The sequence below is a fragment of the Neopelma chrysocephalum genome, unplaced genomic scaffold (genome assembly GCF_003984885.1).
Source record: "Neopelma chrysocephalum unplaced genomic scaffold, ASM398488v2 Primary Assembly neopelma1_25, whole genome shotgun sequence".
NCBI lineage: Eukaryota > Metazoa > Chordata > Aves > Passeriformes > Pipridae > Neopelma > Neopelma chrysocephalum.
The window spans coordinates 7,447,433-7,470,094 of NW_020897694.1; the positions used below are offsets into that span (position 1 = coordinate 7,447,433).

At 44.6% G+C, this 22,662-nt stretch overlaps 1 protein-coding gene across 6 annotated transcripts in view; it reads right to left on the bottom strand.

The window, feature by feature from the left end:
• Window positions 1–14,181: 14,181 nt before the first annotated feature.
• The window catches only part of TSC22D1 (TSC22 domain family member 1), a 92,536-nt gene continuing 84,055 nt past the window's right edge, over window positions 14,182–22,662 (bottom strand). For 3 of the 6 annotated variants that reach the window (XM_027674324.1, XM_027674323.1, XM_027674326.1), the window contains 2 exons: window positions 16,669–16,720; window positions 14,182–15,596 (listed from right to left, as the gene is read on the bottom strand). In XM_027674324.1, the coding sequence (XP_027530125.1) occupies window positions 15,339–15,596; window positions 16,669–16,720 (310 nt within the window). In that variant the 3' untranslated portion in view covers window positions 14,182–15,338. Of the gene's footprint in view, window positions 15,597–16,668; window positions 16,721–16,934; window positions 17,108–17,142; window positions 17,449–22,662 lie in introns of those variants that run through there. The other 3 variants (XM_027674325.1, XM_027674328.1, XM_027674329.1) reach the window with 3 other exon arrangements.

Consider the following 22,662-nt stretch of genomic DNA (forward strand, 5'->3'; position numbering starts at 1 on the left):
TTTCTTAATTAATTTGCTTCTACTGCCAGAAGAAGCTGCCCTGGGTGCTTGGCTGGGGCTGCAAAGGGGATGGGAGACCAAACAGCACTGCTTGGTGATGGTGTGAGTGAACCAGAGGTGTCCCTCCTCTGAGGCATCCTGACATGTAGCATCTCTGCCTAAACACCAGCCTAGGTTCTGCTGTGGGTCAGTATGATGGCAACATGTCCCATCCAGAGGCAACATAATCCAGGTCTGCAGGAAGGCATCTCGTCCTTCCCACTGACTATTGAGGAAGTGGAGTGACCCACTCAGCTCTAGCTAATTGTTAAATATTTACAACTAGAACTTGTATATCCCACTCAGGGTTAAATTAGGGTTTGCAAAGTGCCCAGGAGAGAAAGGCATCCTATGGATGTGCAATGTCACCACCGTTGGAGGTGTTCTCATCTGTCTGCACAGAGGCAGGAGGCTGAAGCACATTTCCATGCACTGAAACCGGTCAAAGAGCTCAGTGGCTTCTCTCTTTCTATTCTTTTTTTTTTTTTGATTCATCTGTTGCACAAAGTGAGGGATTGACAGGTCTTGCAGCATGTTCTGAATGAGTTGAGAACATCCTTCCCCCAGATGCTTGCAGAAGGTGCAGCACATTTGGGTGCTGCAGGAGGCAGACCAAGCAGTGAGTGCTCTCTCTTCTCCCTGCTTCACCCTTAGTGGTCGGGGGCAGAGCAGATGCAATTGCTTTTGCCAATCCTCAGGGGACATTTGCCCATCTAACCCCGTCCACATTCCCATTTGGTTGCACTTCTGAAAACACCCAAAATCCATTGTTGATCACAGGCCCACATGCAGAGGTGAGCTCAGCCTTCTGATCTTGCTGGAGGTGGAAAGCATCCTTCCATGTGCCCTTCTTTCCTTGGCCCATCTCACTCTCTTTCCCCGCTTTATTTCCTGTGACAAATTCGCTGTGCCGGGTCTGTGGAAAGCAGCTGGAAGGGTTTCATGCCAGCAGCGTTTTTCTTTTTTATACCTCTCAGCAGGCTTGGATCTATTCAAATCTCCCTTTCTCTCCCCCTTTTTTGTCTTTTCAGTGAAGCTTCCTACAGTTTCAGCTTATTTGGGTTTGGGGGCTTGAAACATATCTTTCCTTTTCCCTGTATTTCCTCCTGTAGTAACCCTTCATGTGCCATGGCCTTGTTTTCCATAGGTGTGCTATGAGGAGCACAATGGAAAGCTGCTGCCCTTTTGGTGGGAAGGCTGCCACCGCTCCCAGGTTACCCCCTTAACCTTCTGCAGGTGGTAGGGGCATCAGCTGCTTCACCCTGCAGATGCACGAGGGAAGAGCATCAGGCTGCCACGAATCCAGCATCTATACAGCTCCTCAATCTCTCACAGGTTTTCCAGGAAAAAGTCATTGCTATCCCAGTGTCAAAGCTGTCAGTACATATGATCTCTCTACCCCACAGCTCTCCTTGTGGTTTTAGGATTTGTCATGAAGTTACCAACACCTGCTCTATGTGATGGTACACCTCTGAAGCAACCAGTGAAGAAAACAGCCTGATGGCCCAGCTGAGTAACCCTTTCAATACCCCATTGTACCCTTTTCTGTCTTTGGCTTTTTCCTATTATTATAGGCAACACTCAACCAAGCCACATATAAGGAATCTTATGGTGAACAGTTCTCAGGACACACTGCAAGCTGTGCTGGCTCCATCCTGCAGACAGGTAAGGGAGGTAGATGCCCAGCATCTTGGAATGCAAGAGGACTGCAGGCTCAGCCCTGAGGGACAGTCAGGAAGCACAGTCACTCCATGTCACAGCTGCCTCTTCCAACAGAACAGCTGTGCCTTGGGCTTGGACACTCCTTGTTTTGATGGCATAAATGCAAACACGTTTGTGGCCATCTCATGTCTTTTGAGGACTTGCCACAGTCTGATCCAGGAAGGTCAGCAGTCAGCTGCTCTTCCATTTGGCAGATGCAAGTACAGCTGGAAGCCCATGCTAGGACACCAGTGTGATGTCCCACCACCATCCAGCCATGTTGCTGACAGCTGCCCACACATGTCCAGCACTTTTGGACACGGGTAGCCGCAAGCTCAGCTGTTGCTATACGGTCAGACTACATGATCTTAGAGGTCTTTTTCAACCTAAATAGTTCTGTGATCAGCAGTGATGGTTTCACATTATTGGACAACAGTTAAAACAGGGCAGGATGAGTTATCAGAGGGGAATGGGAGCCCTTACTGAGCTTTTACCAACCTACTTAACAGCACGGACCTGCAACAGAAAAGGACATTTTTGCTTTATACTTATTTTAACCATACTGGTAAGCCAGCCTAGAGCTGGTCTTACTTCCTTCCACTCTCACCAGGGTGCCTTTATATGATGACTATGTGTATGTTTGTTTCTGGATACTGTTCACTGTGTGTACATTATCATATGGATCTGTTTGATGCTGGAATTAATATAATAATAATAACAATATCTTTTGCTTACACATATGGTGTGACATTGGCACCCACTTCCCAAATAGCTAGAATCAGGCTTGAGTCAGACCTGGAGCTCAACACACTGATTCCTGTAACAGATCCCCATGTACCACAGCTAACTGTCTCGAGTTTATGCTCCAGATCAGGCTGCTCTTTTGGGTTATATTTTTGTTGAAGAAATGTACTTGCCAAAAATAGGCTCTTGCTGATCAGGAAATTTTTGGACACTAAACAAGCCAATGGCAACAACACAAGAGTCATCCTTGTCACAACGGTCAACCTCATCTCTCTTTTTAAACAAGCCGGGGGTTTCCAGTCTCACAGCCCTGCCAGCTCCATGCCCCCATATTGGCAGTAGAGTGTGTGCAGGCTCAGCACCTGGCAAACCCAGCCTGCTCAAAAGCAAATGGCAAAGGAAAAACCCTCACCAAAAAAAAGTCACTCTTAAGAAATGCTCTTTCCTGCTTTTTATCTGTGGTTTAGAGTTTTTTCGTACAATTTCACGGCATTTTGTTTTTGCTGCATATTATATAAGAATATCTCATTTTTTTTTATTCTGTTCCATTTTAAAACTATTAAAACCATCTGCCAGTTAGTAAACACTAACATATTTTCTTTTCTAGATCAAAGTGTCTCCTGTCTGTGTTGTAATGCAAGTTTGACACTATTTTTTTTACAAGAGAGGCAGGAGACACTTTGATCAGGTGCCAAACTGTTTCACTACAACAAACAGGCAACACTCTGAGCTAGAAATGATAAGATGTTATTACGCGCCGTGATGATTTCATGACATGTCAGCCATGATGTTAAAAAAAAACCCTAGAGAATATATAACTTTAAAATATAATTGTGAAATTCCAGACTTTTTTAAAATTAACAATTTGCTAATTGAAAGCACTGCTTTTATATATTTCCTCTACAGATTTGTGACCATTTTGCAGCATTTTGGGCTATTTTTTTGGTAATCCTTTTCATTTCAACGAATCAGTTTCTTCTGTCAAAAACAGTCAATTGAAAAAATTCTGATGGATTCCACTTAAAAAGGTTTTTTTTGAAAGTCTTTTTTATAGACAAGAATTCATTGTCCCTGGCAGAGAACAAAAGAGTCACCTGCTGGCTCTTTTGTCATTCCTAAACAAATTAATTGCTTGAAGATTATTTCATCCATGTTTCTCAAATGCACTGCTCCCCACTGCTTCCACCAGATCCCCATACGAATTTGCCTTTTATCTCAGGATGCAGGATGACTCCACAGAGAGCCCGTTGCTTTCCAATAACACAAATACTGCAGCTACACACTGGGAAAAAAACTGCCACCACCACCACCACCAAAAGCTACGCACATTTTAATTGCTATCTTAATTTGCATCCTGAAGAGAAAAAGAGCTCTTCCATAGTCAACTATGCTAAGCACCTGGACACCACAGAGGGACTGGGCATGAGTGTGCAGCCCCTAAACATGGGAGCTGCAGGTGGAGCAGGTAAAAACAACCAGCCCCTCTTCCTCCCCCTAAAAGTAATTGTCAACAAAAGCCATTCTAGCTTTCCATGTGGACAGCCACAGCTGCAGAAGGATTAATTATGTCCGATGGACACAGCAGCTGGAGGGGGTGTCAGCAACCCAGGATAACTGGTAGTAGAAGGAAAGCAGCATGCACAAGGGGGAGCCTGCCTCACCAGGGGGAAAAGATGGGCACGCCTCATCTGAAACTTGCAATTTATTTAATGCTTAAAAGAGGTGAGAAACTTCATGTACCCAGACAAAAGCTGCATTAAAGGAAAGTCTGATTGGGTATTAGGGCGAAAAAAATCCCCAAACATAGCAAAAAATAGAAGAGGCTGCCTAGAAGGGCTGTGGCTTTTTTATCCTTGGAGATTTCCAAAACTCAGTTGGACACAGCCCTGAGTGACCTGCTCTATTGCCAAAATTAGCCCTGCTTAAAGTAAGAAGTTGGATTACGTGACCTCCACAAGTCCCTCAAAGGTTCAGTCATCCTACATTTATGTTATGACGCCCCTGCAATTATCTGGGATGAATCCCAGGTAGGAAGATAACAAGTCTCAGGTTTGCCCAAGGTTGGTCTTGTATCCTCACCCACAGCAGCAATGGCATTTGCTGTGATGCTGGTGCAGATCATCATCTCCTATGTCAGGCACATGCCATCGGAGGCACAGTGCTCAACCCTTTCAGGAGAAAGTCCTCATCTTCCCAGATAACCTCATTTCAGAGCACGCATTTGAATCAGTCTGGGGTTGAAGGACTCCTATCGCACCACCCAAGGTCAGGAGGAGACCCAAGGCAGCAGCAGTCTGCAGGCATTTCAGCACAGGGAGTTGTTTGTAGCAACAGAACCACATGCTGGTGCAGCCTCAACACAAGGAGTGCGCCCGAGCACAGCCCAGGCTGCCACACATAAGGGTTCTGTGTCAGTTTGCACAGTACCATTGGACACCAAGCATGGGCCATCTCACATTTAGGTCTGCTTTCCTCCCCTGATGCTTCAGGTCAGCAGGTGTCACTGCCCTGAAAATGAATTTCCAACATGAGTGGAACAAATGCTGCTCAAGAAACAGTTGAGCCTTAGATCAATTGAGCCTAGATCCTCCTTTCCCCTTTTAAATGCAGCTTGTTTGGAAACAAAAGCTGTAGGATTGTGTACATTTGTCATTTCAATACAGCAGTAAGTATCTTAACGTGAAATAAATCATTATTCAGAGAAAAGGTCAGAAATCCAGAGGCTGGGAGACTAGAGGTTTGAGTTGGGCATTACAAATCAACCAACAGCAATGCTATTATTCTATCATTCTAGTTTTCCAAACAGTTCTCTTGCCATTTCCTATACTCCTGATGTAGTCTTACAAAGATGATAGGTAGAGAACTAGAGATAGGATCATTGCAGTAGCTGGTTAATTTTGTTGGAAATGGCTGATGCTATTTTTCAGTCTAATTGACACAGCAGTTTCTGGAAAAGAAAAAAGTCAGTGCTTTCTCTTGACCCTTCAAAACACAACCTGAGCTTTAGGAAACCTGTTGTCAGAGAGTTCTGGATTCATAGACCTGCCCTCACTGTTGGGGCCACTGTGAGAAGCCACCAATGGCTGTAGAGTGGCCATCCCACGGGGCACAGAAGGGCATTAGCCCTGGCTGCCTGGGCACTGTCTGTGAGAGCTCCAAAGAAGCAATCTTCTACAAAGTAGTTGGTGCCACACACTGCCCAGGTTGTAGAAGCTATAATAAAAGGACTCCATAGTGTCTTTTGGGGTGAACAAATGAACACTGTTGCTTCTGAACTGAACACTAATTTTAAGAGGCTCAGTAGAGCTGTAGAATTGTGCAACCCCAACTTGAATACTGCTTCTTGCCCATCTGCACAGCTGAAAGAGAGGCCCTTTGCCTTCCCCATTTTTGTAAACCTTTATTCCTGCCTTAAGGAACAGATTGAATTGCTTTTGATGATCCAGAACAATGTCACCCTTTATTCCCTCTTCAAAAGCAATTAGTAGTTCAGCTTGATTATTTGCAGATAATATGAGTCACCAGATAAAACACTTCGAATACAAAAATGCTCCTTGAGAGAAAAACAGATAAAAGGTATTTAAGGTTAAAAATCCAGTATATGCTTAAATATCATGAAACTGTCACACATCAAGAAAAAAAATTCAGTCCCACTTTGTGAAACAAGAAGACTGACCGTGTATTTGTTTAATCCCAAAACCTTAATTAATTTTTTGCAGGATCAGGACACCATAACACCAAAAGGCAGCTTGTGTCACTGTCAGGGCAGAACAAAAGGTTTGCTCCAACATGATTTCAGGGTTGTCAAACTATCCAGAACGTCAGGCCCAAATATACTGTTTAATCTTAAGAAAAAATTTTGGATTTTTTTCTCCTCTTATATCTTTTCTGATATCTAGCTTGGTGTATTGTAGCTCACTGATATTTCCAGTGCTTTTACCCAGAAACGGGAGGCTAGAAGCTGACTCATTTTTAATAGAAGGTACAAGTCTCATAGGAGCAGCATTATCTCAGGAGCTCATATTTTAATGGGAACATCAATTCTATATGGCATTATGATAAGGTCATCAGAAATTAGCAATACTGAAGGTTTACAACACAGATGATAGCTGATATATACTATATACATCAATATACTGTATTGATGTTGCCAAGTAGCCTCATTGGCATACTTTGGAGTTAAGTATAGATAGAAATGGAGTTTTATGAAAATTTAGATCACAAATAAAGGTTGTCTTCTTTTCTCTCTTTTTAAAAAGAAAAAGGAAATTAAATGTCTGAGAGTTTTCATATACAACATCTCAAAAGGGTGTACATGTTTTCATTTAAACCTTCCCCTAGCTTGGTTGGTCTTCTGGGAGCTGGAACAGTGATGAACTGCCAGGCTGTGCTGGAAGGACTCTTTCTTCCTCCTGGGATGGACTAGGGTAAGATTTTCATGAACAAAACCACCAAAAATTACCATGTGCAGAATTGCCATTGCCTCCTGCAAGGTGTTTTTTGTTCACATTAGTTTGCATTAGGGTTTTTTTAAGCATTCCTCTTGATTAATTTAAATGCCCATCATAAATATATATTGAGAAAAGGCAAAGGATCTAACCCTCTCGTAAAAAACAGACAGTAGCTATGAGAGCTTTTGCCTCTCTAAATTACCAACAACTCATACCCATATTTTCACATTCCCAAAAGAAAACTTCTTAAAAGAAACAGGCACTTGCCACTGAAGCAGTGTGGTGAAATGCAGAGTTGTGGTACGGGTTTATTTTACCTCCAGGTTGCCTATGAGCAGCCATGCTGAGATAAAATAAGAGTGCCATGGAAAGTGGAAGTGTTTTCCTCCGGGTTACAAGGTGCAGAGGTGCAGCCCTCTAATTGCCCCATGTGCCTCAGCACTAGCTGGGGGCATTAACCCTCATGAGGAGCACCACAGCTCCTCGAGGGAAGGGTGGGTGGGCAACGGCCACCTGAAAGCTCTCATCACCTGGTCTTACAGGCCCTCCACCTCCTCATCCAACAGATTCAATGGACGGCCTGGGGAGTCTGGGCACATACCTCTGCTCTGCCAAAACCCAGTGTCCAGGAGCAAGTTAAAACACCGTAAGTGTTGAGGATGCTCCAGTAGAATAGTAGCCCCAAACTTCCTCACTGTGAACTCTTTAAAACAGATAGGGGCCCATACTAGACTTTCCCTCCCCTGTGAGATTTCACTTCCCTTATTAATTAAAATATATTACAAACAACAATATTGTGAGAGGAAGTAAAAAGAAAAGGGGTGCTCTCTTCAAACCTTTTCAAATTTCCTCTCCTCTGCATATGGTTCATCATGGCCACTTGGCCCTGATATCTGCTCCTAGACCTTTCTGGCTACCAATGCCACCAAAGCAGTCCAGTGCTGGAGTAAAATCAGTGCCCAGCTCTGACATATTCAAAGCAGGTATTGGCATCCAACTGGTCACATCAGGATACAGCCTCTCCCATCAACTTTCTCTACCCTACATCTACTTGAGCACACCCAGCTCTGACTTATTTGCATCCTATTGTCATGTGGAGCTGCTTCAGTTTTCCTCACGTGCCCTGGTGATACATCTGCTGCTGCTCCTTAGAAAGCCCCAAGTGCATTTACAGCACTTAAGTGGTACAGAGGAGTAATTGCCTTCTGAGCAAATAGGCTGACCTGGCTCAGATCCTCTACATGAACTCATTAAATGGAGACCTGGTGCTCATTAAGAGCACAACTCAATTTCATCTACCACTACTGCTCACTGGTTTTAAAGTTAAAGCTGATGGAGATGGGGAGATGGTCTAGGAGACTTTTTCTTGTGCCGCATACATGTACTTACTCTTCCATCGCCTTCTTACCTTCCCTAACAGACTTGAAACACTTTCATTGTCACCACTGGGGCAGATTCCTTGTGAAAGGCAGATGGAGAAAGCCCATGGCTGCAGGGTGCTCACCAAGGCTTTGGGGGTACAGACACATACAGCACCCCCACCCATCAAGGCTACACTCAGCCGTATTGCTCTGATCCTCATTTCCTTTTCTCTCATCCCAGGTAAGTATTCAGTCCTCTATCAACTGGGGGCCACTCCTCCCTGAAGGTAAGGAAGCTAGCAGTGAGCTGTAAGCCACATCCACTCCCCCTGATCATCTTCACTTTTCACTTCTCTTCAGATTTGGGGTTTTCATCAACTGCATCTTTTCTACAAAGAAGCCCCCGTGAACCTCGCTTCTGACTGCTTTCACTTGTGATTTTGCAAGCCTTTAAATTCAGTTCATAGAAATGCTTTAAGCAAGACCACTAAAGCACTTCAGAATATCCTTCTAGAACATTTATAAACAAGGCTGTGGTTTCTGTCAGGGACTAGCCTGACATCACTTAGAGGCCACATATACCTCTAGCGTCATGGAAATATTTCCAAAGAGTTGTTCCTTGCAGGGGTTCAGTGGTCTGGCCTGCCCAGAAGGTATTTGGCTCTCACCTCAGTCACCTCACAGGGTCACTGCAAGCAGGAATGGCAGCCCTGGAGCAGCTGGCACCAGGGAACGTGCGCTTATGGCACCAGAGGCTGAAGTTAGCAAAAAAGTCCAACTTCTTTTGGTAGGGACATTCCTATCAATTCATCATGCTTTCAGGTCTATGCAAAAGATGCAATAAGTTACCTCGGAGCACCTTTGGAGCTCCTTAACATCCTATCTCCCAAGGCAGAAAGATGTGACTCCGCAGCAACCTCTTTTAGTACATTATAAAGCAGGATCCACGGCTCAGTGGTGCCAAGTTTCTAGCTTCTCTCCTGCTTTGCAAGGAAGAAGAAATGAACTCCTACCGGCCTGCTGTAAGGAACGGGTTCTCACTTCAAGCATCTGTAAGCGGGGCCAGCAGGGCAGGAGGAGGAGGAGCCGGCAGCAGGAGGCAGAAGTGCAGAGCGCTGCAGCACCCGTGAGCACCAATACTGGAGAGCACTCTGGCAGCGGCCGGTTTCACAGAGATTGGAGATCGTGAGTTTAAGCACATACCTAATTGAATTGCAGATGTCTTTTCTGATGGCTATCTGGTAGCAAAGCTTCAATTAAAGCAGCAGCAAAGAGGCAGAGCAGGCTGGTTCTCAGTAATAAAACTAATGGAAGGAAGAGTGGCTATTTACTGCAGTCTCCACAGGGAGCAGAATGCAGGCAGATACTTTTAACAAGATTTTTTTGGGGGGAGATCTGAGAGCTCAGCACAGATACCCAACTTCCAACTCCTAGAGATCCTGACTGTATGTTGAACTGGAAAGCAGCTGACAGTAATTTAAATAATCCACAAATAAGCTCATCTCCATCCCTTCCCATACTCCCTGGTGAAACAGATCTACTATCCATTCTGAAGGCCATAGAGGTTTGTTCTTCTTGACTTTGTTTTTCAAAGGCTGACAAGTTTTCTTCACTACCCTTTTGTTACTTTCAAGATTAAGGTGGATTTGCCCTGAGCTTGCATTTGTCAGATCTCAACCTCTTACCATTTTACACTTACCTTTAAAGCTCCAAAGAGGGAGAACTTTAACAGAACTGTCAGTCTGCCCAAACTAGAAGACTGTAAATTGGAGTGTTATGACTTCCCTTTTTTTTTTTTCCCTGTAGCTACTTTCTCATGATGACTTGAACCACATCCAATATGTATTACCACATGCACATCACTAAGAAACCACCCCCACCCAATGCAGCTTAAGAATCGAAGTTCAGCTTCGAGATGACCTAAGAATCTGGCTAAGCTCAGAACAAGGTTTTTGAGACCTGTTTTCCCTTTCCTCAGCCAGTTGTTACACTGTACCCAAATCCTGTTGAGCAGCAGTTTGGAGGCCTCTTGGCTATGTCTTACTGAAACTCTTTTGCTTCTTGGCACAGCACAACTATCCTAGGGGCATCTCAGTAGACAATCCCCCTGGGATTCAGTTTCAAGGAAAATAATCAGAGTTTTGCTCATTTTCCCTTTCTAACTGCTGCCCTTTTCCGATGTATTTACAATGTAAGGAAATCAGTTGATTTATGGTTTGGCTTTTAACTTTGTTGTTGAGCTTGGCTTTGCTCCTGTTGGAAATTGGACCCCAATTCAGGAGGGCAGGTGTCAGTGTCTGCTGGAAACTCCTTGCCCTGGGATTTTCAAACAGGCTGTTTGTTTGCCTAGCTCAGCACATAGTAAATAAATGCAGTCAGAAGAATCTGCTTACTCATTGCAGGAAAAGAATCGGGCCAGTGGCAGGTGTTTTTCAGAATATCGCCAAACATTTCAAATGCCTAAGTTCATTCCAGACTTCCCAGGAGCTCCCTCCAGCAACCATCCTCCACTTAATTTCATACATCTGAAGTAACACTCAACAGCAAGGCTTAGAATTAGGGTAATTTCCTTGAATTTCTATCTTCTTTCAGGTTTACCCCAGCAGAAAATTCTCCAGGAAGTTAAAAAGCAAAATCTTAAAGAGAGAGTAGAAAGATAAGAAATAATGTATCATCTGTAAGATGTAAACTGTTACTAAGGTACTCAGATGCTTGAGAGGTTCTGTGTGGCACGTTTAAAGCTAAACAAGTATGCTGTCAGTCAGCAAGCTCGAGTGCTGCTATTTCACCCTACAAGGAATAAATAATAATTAAAATTCTTTGTATTGGGATAAATAAATTCACTGTAGCTACAAAAATCAAGGGTGGTAATTCCCAAATAGCCTCATGATGTTCTTTTTCCAGTTGAAACACAGGAAGCTGCCTCCCAGGCATTGATTTTTTTCCATAAGAATTAGGGAGAGTCATCTCTTAAGACACTGCATTTGCTCCCTTGCTGCTGGGAGGTTTTGTCTGGGTGCTCTCTGGACAGTTTCCAGACATGTTATTGAAGCATATGTCTCTTTCCTTCCACAACAGTCACTTGGTCACCTCCCCGCAGTGGGATGGGGGAGAGAATCAGAAAAGCGAGAAAACTCATGGGTTAAGATAGAGACAGTTTAATAGGCAAAGCAAAAGCCATGCACACAAGCAAAGCAAAACAGGGAATTCATTCATCACTTCCTGTGGGCAGGCAGGTGTTCAGCCATCCCCAGAAAAGCAGGGCTCCATCATGTGTGGCAGCAACTTGGGAAGACAAACACCATCACTCTGAACATCCCCCCTTCCTTCTTCTTCCCCCAACTATGTGCCCAGCACGAGGCCACATGTTATGGGATATCCCTTTGGCCAGGCTGGGTCAGCTGTCCTGGCTGTGTCTCCTCCCAGCTCCTTGTGCATCCCCAGCCCACTCACTGGTGGGGTGGGATTAGAAGCAGAAAAGGCCTTGACTCTGTATCAGCACTGCTCAGCAATAAGAAAAACGTCTCTGTTATCAACACTGTTTTGGTCACAAATCCAAACCATAGCCTCCATACCGGGCACTGTGAAGAAAATTAGCTCTATCCCAGCCACAGCCAGCACACACAAGTATTTACAGAGTCCTCAGAATCTGAACAACCTGGACTCACCTTAGAATTATTTGCCAAAAAATTACCAGGTTAAAAAAAAGAAGCCACAAGAGGAAAAAAAAACCAGCAACCTGGTCTCAGTGATAATTTGCTTATATCAGTTTATCATACTGCTGTTAAAAATAAAGCAAGTGTGCAGCTAATTGACAACAAGAAGTTAAATGACAGACAGCTTGAATACAGCCTAAAGAGTTACTGAATTGGACATATGCAGACAATAAAAAGCCTGACATATACAAGAGAGGTTACAGTTAATGATTCACCGTGGATGAAAACGCGAACATCTCAGAGTTTGTACAAAAATTTTTGTGGAAAAAGATGACACTCTTGACCACTGACAATATTTAAAAGTTCTCTGGAAAATTATATGTTCTAGAACAAAAGCAAAAATCAAAACAATTAATTCCAGAAGTATTACAACACAACTGACAAACATCTACTCTTTGTTTGGATTTCAAGTGCAATTTTAGTCAATTTGAATCCGTTTCATGGAGAGGCTGCATCTTTGACAGAGCTATTGCTAAAATCATCTCAGCAACAAAACGTTGCTCGGACTAACTTTACCAATAAATAAACAGCTCCAAGAACCAGCTCCATAGTTTTAAAACTATCCAATACATAAATTATCAGATTTGTCAACACTGATTTGCTACTGTTAATACAGTGTATTAAAATTATTACTGTATTACCTAACAAAAAACCTGAAGACTTCCAGATCCTTCATTAAAGAACAGTTTAAAAAAAAAAAATCTTGAATTTAGAATATGTTGAGGCAGCTCTTCAAACAAAGTAGAAGAAATAATCACAGAAGTCAATTTCATTTTTAAACAAAAACAAAATTCTTTGCAAATTTTGGTAAGTTAGGTGGGTGAGAAAGCCAATCTGTGTGAGTATATAAAAAAGTCAATTTTCACAATGTTATGGCCTGGAAGCGCTAAAGAAACAGTCAGAATATAAAGGCAACTGAAGACAATTAAGTGCTTTAAAATGCACCAAAATTAGCATTCCTTTTGTCAGATCCAAATAATTCAAGTGCTGTTCTGCCACAAAGGCCATCATCAATTTCTAATTTTAGCTTAATCCATGAAAAAGAAAAATCTTGCATTTCTCTCTGGTGTTTCCTCATTAAGAACACTTAAATTGTACACTGAAATCTCAAGAACACAAACTACGAATTCAAGTTCACACTCCCACAGAGACACACTCACGCATGCACTTGGATATGGCAATCCCAATAAGGGTAATTCAACTACTTATGCTGTGATCCAGCTAAGCAGTGCCTGCCTGAATTGCTACGTGATGAGGATCCACCAAAAGCAAGAATTTAGCTATAAGTTATACAAACGAGCAACCTGTCCTACCTTTGAACCCTCAGCCTTCTTATTTCCTTCGCTACACTCGGTTACTCTCAATAACATGAAGCTCTACAAGAACAGCATCTCCTGATTTTCATGACATGGAATGAGCAGCCATATGACCCTATAAAAAACCCGTTGTAATTAATCCTTACATTTAAGTCAAACTCATTCCTTGTATTCACATTTTAGGCAACCATGTAAAACTGCAAATTCCTTTGTTCCCCTGGTTGCAGCTTATCGATCTAAACGCATCTCATCTAGTCATTCACCTGGACATTTGTAGGCTTAGATTCAGTTTAATCATAATTACTAAAGAGGAAAGTATTTTTTTCCAAACTTAAGGAAAAGTTTTATCTACACACAGAACTGGAAATTCTTCTCAATATTTCTCAGAAGGCAGAACAATACTCTAATACAGGCTGACCTGCTGGGAAGCTGCAGCGCTCAGTGCCTTCATCACCCTGAATTAAGGGTGTGGGAGCTGCTGCCAGCATGGGATGACCGGTACCCGGGCAAGGCCAGTTTGCCAGTAGGAAACAACTTATATGTATGTTCATGGCTGATCATATACCAGATGTCTGTGCTCCTACAGTCCTGATTGCATAGGACTGACCCAAAACCAGCAGCTTGGCTTAGTCAGGTCCCCTACTCCCCACTCCTTCATTTGACTTCACAGCCTCTCTGTTTTTAAGAACTGTGGAAAGCCGGAGTTGCATTTTCAGCTGAAACTAAAGCTCTGAAGCCAACATTCAGCATCTTGCACCCAGGCTTTGGCCTCCTGACCTCACTGCTTATGTAAAACCCGCATTGCAACATGTTGAAAGTGACTGCAGTTAACACCAGTACAGTATACAAACAGTGATTTATCAACATTGTATGCTTTATTGAAAGTTGACAAGTGCAACAGTTAAATACATTGACGTGTTACAACTGTAGAGAACATGCACAAAAACATATGCATACTACTATACACATCATATGCAAAAAATTCATACTGGGAAATCCAATTTTTTCTTTTAAATTCATTGCTAGCAGGGCTTGATAATTTTTGGAGTGGTTTTTTCCCATCTTCAACCAAACTACAATGAACAATGATTTACTTCAAGATAATCAGCAGCCAGGGAACTTCAGAAGTTACACAAACAGCATAAATCTGTCAAATTCTGAACAGTTGTGTAGGTGCATTCTTATTTATGTAGCATAAAAAAAACCAACTTTCCGAACTGCTTCAGATCAGCCAATGAAACAACTAAACTTCAATCTGTACAACCTAAATAGTTACAGTTTTCTATTTTACAAAGTAATTACACTAAATACACAAATATACAGTAGGCAATTAACCTTCATTGTAATTATCCTATGACCCAACAACTGTATGTCACCTACCTGTCTTCTATATATAATACAGCTTTATGCACCTGTCCACTGCTTCAGAAAACGGTGCAAATATTTGCACTTAAGGTTTCAGGTGACAATTAAGGGTTAAACACTGAAATTACCTTTCTCCCTCTTCCTCTTAGATCCTATGCACCAGTCCACACTTTGGAACCCCAATGCACTACAGGGGACTGAGCCACCACTTTTTACTCCAGTCCATTTCTTCACGTTTCCAAGCTTGAAAAGCACTTTGTATCAGCTGTATCACTGGATGAGTGGAAGATTTAAAAACAAACCGAAAAAATTCAGGCATGCAGCTTCGTTTCTCAGCCATTTGCAGAAGCTGCTCAAGTCCCCAGTGTACTTGTGCTAATTCTCTGGAAGAAGTTTATTTTATTCAACCAACCTAAGAACAAAGACTCCTTCAAGCCAAAGGGGTAAGAGAGGGAAGAGGGAGACAGATGAGTGCATAATACAGGGGGAAGAAGTCTCTCCTGATGTATGCAGGGCATGGAGTCCCCAGTCTGGGTTGCAATATGCATTGAAATGGATGAAGGGTGGCTGTAGCAGATTCCCGCTAGTCCTTCTTGCTCTGGGCAATCCAGAGGCTAGCAATCACGATGGCAACGACATCTTGAGCTATGCTGAAGGCCCTGAACCCTGTGATGCCGGCTGAGCAGGCTGTTGTGTTGTCCCTTGTGACTGGGAAGAGGAAGGAGGAGAACCAGTCTGCAGCTGTGCTTGGAACTGGGCAAGCTGTTCTGGGCTGGCAAGTGTTTTTAGCAGAGTGTTTTCTTGCTCCAGCTGTGAGTTCTTCTCGATCAGCTCTTTGATTTGCTCTTTCAGGACCTCCACTTCCTCCCTTACTGCGTACATCAAGTGGCTCTTTACCAGATCCTGAAACGCACAAGAGAGTGGGTGCATTAGGAAAGCAGTCCAGCGTCAGGCCCAGGCTCCCACACTGCCCAGCCGGAGATGCAACGGATCCCCCTCTGCAGAGAGCCAGTGTGCCCCCAGCTCTGCATCCCAGCGAAGGCACCGGGCCGGGTCAGTCCCTCGCAGGGCCCGGGATGTCACACACGTGCGGACCGGGGAAGGCAGCAGGCCCCGCCCCCCGGCCCCGCCCCCCGCGCGCCGGCTGCAGCCAGTTCTGGGCACAGGTTGCCGCATTTCCCTCCCTCCCGCCTTCCGCGCGCGGCCGCGGGTGACGTCAGGGCGTGGCGCGGCCAATGAGCGGCCGAGTTATTTATAGCCGGGAGTTAAAGGCTCGCAGTTTGCCTAGCAACAGCCGGAGAGGCTCCCGGGAGAGCGGCTCCAGGCACCGCTCCAGTAACAAAGGGCGGCCGGGCCCCCGGCACCGCGCCGGGCCCTGGGCGGGGGCCGGGGTAGAGGCCGCGGCGGCCCCCGAAAGAAAGCCGCCGGCTCCGGACACCGCGATGCCCGTGCCGCCCGCCGAGAGAAGAGCATGGCGGCAGAGAATGCCCCGGAGACAGCCCGGGGAGGATGCCCTCGTTTGGCTTGCGCTCTCCTGCGCTTGGAGTAGAGTTAAAAAAATAAAATGAAAAGTGCCCCGGAACGCCCCCTCTTTGGGGGTGTAAAACCCCGCAAACACAAGCCGCTTTCTGCCCCAGCAGCGCCCCTCTGCCGCCGCATGGAGCCGCGATCAATTGCTTGGGAAGGCAGGAGCCAAGCGCAATGCCGTCATTCCCTCCGCGGCATCGATACAGAAACGTGCGCGTTCCTCCCCGCAGGAAGCCTTTGATCGATTAAAAATAAATTAAAAAAAACCAAACAAACAACACGCAGACAAAAAAAAAAAAGCCCCTGAACCCAAGACTGTGTCTCCTCCTCCATCCCCGGTCCCGCTACCAAACCGCGTCCCCGCACGGGTTAACCATCGCCCGCCGCATCCCCATATTGTTTACTGCTTCAAACACGAACAAGGTTTTATGCCCCCATCGGTACGTACCATCGCTTGCTCGATTTTGTTGTCGATAGCTACTACGCTTGCACCAGAGGAGCTGCAAGAGAGAAAGAAAGAGAGAGAAAAAAAAAACAACATTAGCAGCGTCTGAATTATTTAAGAGACAAGAGACGCGGGCATTGGTAGCCAGTTGGCTGAGAAAGTCATCCTCACGCTGGCTTGCCGCCGCCTCACCGGGATGCTCCAATGCAGCAAAGCAACCTGTGAAGCTCCCGAGCCCCCCCGCCCGCTGCCAAACCAAGTACCCCTACATTTTGTTCCCCAACAGTCCACAAAGATGGAGCTCGACTGCAGGCTGCGGCAGAAGCGCTGGGCGCTGGGGAGGGCAGCACCTCCAGGGGGAGAGGCGGGCGCCCGGTGCCGCCGCTGCGGCTCCTCCGGACAAAGGAGCCAGCCCGGCGCTCACCTGCCCCGCCACCGCCGCGCCGGCACAGCCGCTCGGACACAACACTTATTTACCTACTGTCGAGCCTCAGAGACGAGTTGTCGGTGCCCAGCAAGGACGATAAGAACGAAATCGAGAAGTGTCTTAGTTGATAAACTCCTAGATCCATTGCCACCGGTCTACAACATTGGGCATTCATGCGACCGCGGCCAGAAACGCTCCACGGGGAAAAAAAAAAAAAAATCAGGTCGCGATCCCCGGCAGCGTGTCTGCGTGCGGGGCCGCTCCGCCGGGCGAGGCGGGGCCGGGACCCTGCGGGGCCGTGCGGGGCTGCACTCGGCCGGCTCGGCGCGGGGTCAGTGCTCCGCCGCGCAGCACAAAACCCGGGCATCCTGGCCCCCCCCATCATTTATGCGCCGGCACCGCCTTCCATTGGCTGCGCCGGCCGGGCCCCGCCCCATCTCATTATCGCGCCCCCCCGCTCCCCGGGCCAGCGGCGCCCCCGCGGGACGGGCCCGCACGCGTGGGGGGCCTGGGGGGGAGGAGGCTCCGTCCCCCCACAACCGCGAATCCCGGCGCGGCGGGTGCCGGCGCGCCGCCCGCCGTGCTGACCCGCACCCGCAGAAACAGGGGAGGGGGGATTAAAAATAAATAACAAATAATAATAAATAATAATTATTATTGTTATTATTATTATCGGGCCAATGAGCGGTGGGGAGGCCCCGCACGGCCCGGCGGGAGCGCGGGACGCGCCGAGGGGTCGCCAGTGGCCGCGCCGACACCGCCACCTCTTGGCGCGCGGCAGCGCCGCACCCGGGGACAGACCCAGGGCGGGACATTGCTGGTGCCGGCTCCCACGGCTTATCCAGCGACCCGAACCGCCGCCTCGGCCCCAGATCCGCAAACTTCAGTCTCGGAAAGTAAACCCCACACCCGGCAGCTCTGTCCGCTTCGTCCGTGCAAGGCAGTAAAGGCAGGATACTCACACACTGCAGATAAAACTGTTTCAGACTCCAAAGATCCCCCTTTATCCCTTGCACACACCTTACGCGCCCATAAAACTATTTCTGAAAAAAAATATTCAGCCACTGATCGTCTACAAAAAGCGGCACAAACCTGTGGATTTCTAGCAGGTCAGCTGACACTATTCTACAATGTAACAGGGAAAGTGCCTCTTCACTTATCTTTAAATTGCACCATAATGGCACTTATAGTCTTAAAAGTTGCAGCAGCACATGCATTAATAATTCAGGAAAATATTCTTCCCCCACCTAACTGGTGTTTTTCTCAACAAATGTTATGCTCTCATGTCATGAAACACAGCAACTACAGTCACTGCCCGTTCAAGTGATCCTCTCTACCAGTAACAACAGCTTAGTAAGAGACCCAGTGCTAAACTACACCAACACAAAATACTGCCACAAGAAACAGCCAACCTCTAAAAACACTATTTTCTAGACCTGCACTTTCATCGAGTCATTACAGTACTTAAAGGCACAAAAAAAATAAAGTCAAAAACCTCTTCTGTTCTCTATAGCAAACTTCTCCAAGAGCTACAAGTCACATACATCACAGGTGTTGCTCCCAGAGAAGCAGGAAAGCCAGGAGGCACGGAGTAATCATCTTAAAGCTAAATTTAGCATTTGCGTATCTGCATCATCCTTCTTAGTTTATTTATGTTGTCCTAGTCTACTATTCTTTCATTCAATAATGCCAGCAGAGTAGTAGAAACTAATCCTATTCACAGGGAGGTCACATTTAAGAATAAGAGTTCCTCATAGCCACTTTCCCATTACCATATAGTATTCGCATCCATCCCCCAAGGACACAACTCTTAGGATATCTGGGGAAGTTGCACAAGATAGCACCTAAGAGGCTGAAAATTAAAGGAAGTTTTTTGGAAAAAAACCTTGTCTGCACTGACTCACAAATGTGTAACAGCATGTAAGCTGGAAGCAACACATTAGAACACGTGCATCAGGCTCCAGCTTCCAACCTCCTGATGGACAAACCAGTAACCATGTACGAACACTTCACTCAACCACTTCCTCTGCAGAGTTTACTTACTACACATGATAGTACTCATTGTATTCAGTGATCAAGTAAGCCGTTCGATAAACAGATCCAGAACCACATAATCTGTACTGGAGTCTGTATCAGCTTCAGTCCTAGACTTGATCTAAATTAATGTTTTATGATGGGTTGGGCTTGAAAATCAGTAATGTCTTGAATAACTCCTCCCCATGGCAATTAGTCAGGACAATTATCGATATTGCAGCTGGACACAGTCTCTGGGGCAACTCTGTCCCTGGAACTTCTTAATCAGGGGCAGAGTAATGTAATGTAATGGCCCATCTTCGCGAACGAAGATTTGGGGAAAGGTCTTTTACCTTTCCAGCCTGCGCAATGGATTTTTTAGGTGAGACACAGCCTGCGCTGAACTGAGCCCACCCTTTAATCCTAAGGTTCATCTGCCGGGGCCAAGCAAGCTTGGACAATGGCAGTGAGGTCCTCAGGACGTAGGTTTGTTTAGAGTGACCTTCTCATAGATGGATGGCCTCACAGGCCTAACGGACTCCATCTGCCCGGGGTACTGGCTGGATTCGAACCTGGGTCGCAGAGGTGAGAGTCCTGCACGCTAACCACTAGGCCACCAGGGGTCCCCTCAGGGGCAGAGTAGGTATAAATAAATTCTATCACTGCTAATCAGGTTCTTATAAAAGAACTTGAAGACAGCAAACTCACAGGTCTGAACAGACATACCCTCCAAACCCCTGCTGCAGGTGTTGCAAGACAGATAGCAGACATTTGTCTGTAGTTTCCTTTATACATGTAAAAATAATGTCATGGATGCTTTCTAAGATGATTGTTGGTGCTGTCATAATGACTGATAGTTATCAAATACCATTAGTCCATTTAATACAGACTAAATTAACAATAAATAACACTGCCCTCTTTAATCTATATTAATCTTCATGAAGAAGAGATAACAGATATGATCCTAAATCAAATTCCCACTAAACTCATTAACCATGTTCCATTAACTTCAGTGGGCTTTTAGCAAAATCTGTCATTTATTTTTAGATGCCTACAAGCAGAGTTGTGATTCAACAGAAAGCTATCAGCTGCATAAGTAGGACTGCATATTAATATGCACGTTCTGCTTTGCCCACTCCATAAAAAAGCAAACCATAAGTGTCCCTTTAGGGCTGAGAAAGGTCTGAGTGCTCGGATCATCTAGGAAATAAAAAACCCCAGGACACTAATTACTTTCATCCCCGAAACTGGGATGACGTTTTTGGGGAGGAGGGGAGAGCACCACTATCTCCGACGTTCTCATTTCAACACCACGTTATCTGCCTGACAAGGACAGAGACTGAACTGCATATTTAAAGGTTGGGGTTTTGCTGTTGCTTTTTAAAAATATCTCATTTATGAAATAAAACAGTATATGGAAGATTTAAGGAAAATAGTCCTCCAAACTCCATTTCACACTAGAAGGGCGTCAAGATGTCTACTGTGACTCAAAACCTTCTAATCACCTCTTTTAACACCTCATTAACAGATAATAGAAGATATTAGACTCCTGCAAAACCTTACATTCCTGGGAGCAGAGGTGAGAAAGGCTGCAGAATTCCCCATTTCTGTAAAGCCGCTCTGGGTTTGCACTGAGTTAGACAAATTTATGCCCGTTAGCCCTGGATATGCAACGAAGGCCGTTTGTTGAGTCCACTCACACAGGATCACAGGCTTTGGAAGCCTGCATGTCTATAGAGTACCCCAGGTGTTCACAAACTGCATAAAGTAATAGAAGATCGAGATGGGTTACTGAGAAACCAGCAGGGGAGAGTACAATATAGCAAAGAAGTAGCTAACCAGCATCTTTGATCCTCCATATAAGGTAATCAAGGACTTTTTAGTAGGCGTCACCTTTTGTAGTGTTTCAGTTCTTAAAAACTGTTTCTCCCACTAAATAATTTCCTCTTGTCTCAATTTATTCCTGCTTAGCACTTCAGAAAAGTGCTTTTCATCTTAAGCACATAATGAGGTAAGCTGCAGCACAGAATCATTCTGTCTCTATGCAAGTCTGGTTTGGCATATTTCTGTGTGTGTTAAAATACTCTTTCACTTAAAAAAAAAATCTTTCAAGTATCTTGTCCAAGTATGCTCCCTTCAGATTATAACATTAAAAGTCCTAGACAAGCATCTCCTGAACTTAAAATGAATCTTGTCTTTTGACTACGTTACAAAGACATCACACCAGAAACCATATCAGAAAACAGCAATTTCTGTCACAGCACACTTTCACCTTATGCTATAGACAGGCTCAGATCCTGTGGACTTCCAACTACAGAATAACAAGTACTGAAGAGGTTAAAATTAAAATCTGCTTTTTCCTCAAGAAAACGCTTATAGTAATTAGATTCCATCTGACTGTGCATTTCACTTGGCATCTAAAAATGGTGAATAAATAGCAGAGTATTATTCTCCTTTAAAATTCATACATTCAAAACTCTGTGTATTGAGAGACACCCTTCCCCCCCCCTCCCCAATATCCAGTTTATACAAAATTGCTCCAAGCTAATAACCAACCGAGGAAACTCTGGCTGCAGTTGACATCAAGGACTAAATGTTTATTTATTTAAATAGGCCATAATTTTTTTTCTTCATCTCAATAAGGGTATATAACCAGAGAAGCTGTCCAGGGAACTTTTTTTTCCCCACAGTCAGTCATATATATATGTTTTAGCAGACTAAGGGGGGGAAAAAAAAAAGAGAAAAAAGAAAGAAAAGGAAAACCATCATCAAAAAACCACACCCCCACAAGCCCACCACGTCAGACGGTCTAAATAAAGATCACAGAATCTCAGCCAACTTCCTTTTCTAGTCCCAGATCTTTAGATAAGGTCTTGCTTTAAAGAAACCAAACTTACTGCTCAGCTCCAAAGGCTAACATATATTTCATTTCTAGATTGAATTCTACAAATTTCAATTTACATACTTCTAAATTGAAGAAGCTCTTGCTATGAGATATTACTCTATCAGTTTTCCTAAATGTGTGTTTTTTCTCCCCTATAGCAAAGTTATTTGCATCTATAATTTAGTTTATTAGTTTGCTAGAAATTTGGGTTTAGTTCAATTAAAAAAAAAACAGATAAAAGGGAAAGCTACACAAGACACTAGTGAAATGAAGTGCTATACTTTCTTTTTTTTTTTTTTTTCCAGATGTGCAAGCATAACTAAATAAATATTTAGTGGAAAGAATACATACACCCTACTGGGGCTCTGGAAATAACCTGACAGCATCTCTAATCACAGTGCATACACAGAAGTATCATGCTGTGAGCTCTGCACAAGAGACAGAAGGCTGCATTTAAAGCAAGAAGATAACCATGTAAGATCAAAAGACAAACAAGGAGTGGTTCTTACTGGTTCCTCTGAGGATATCCTCTTTCTCTTTGACAGACAACTAATTGCTAAGTCAACCTCAGTTGTTTTTAATGAGAATTATCGTGATTCTACCAATTCAAATGCTGACAAAACAAAACATTAGGTCCATATCAAGTACCTGGATATAGCCAAACAAAGAGGAT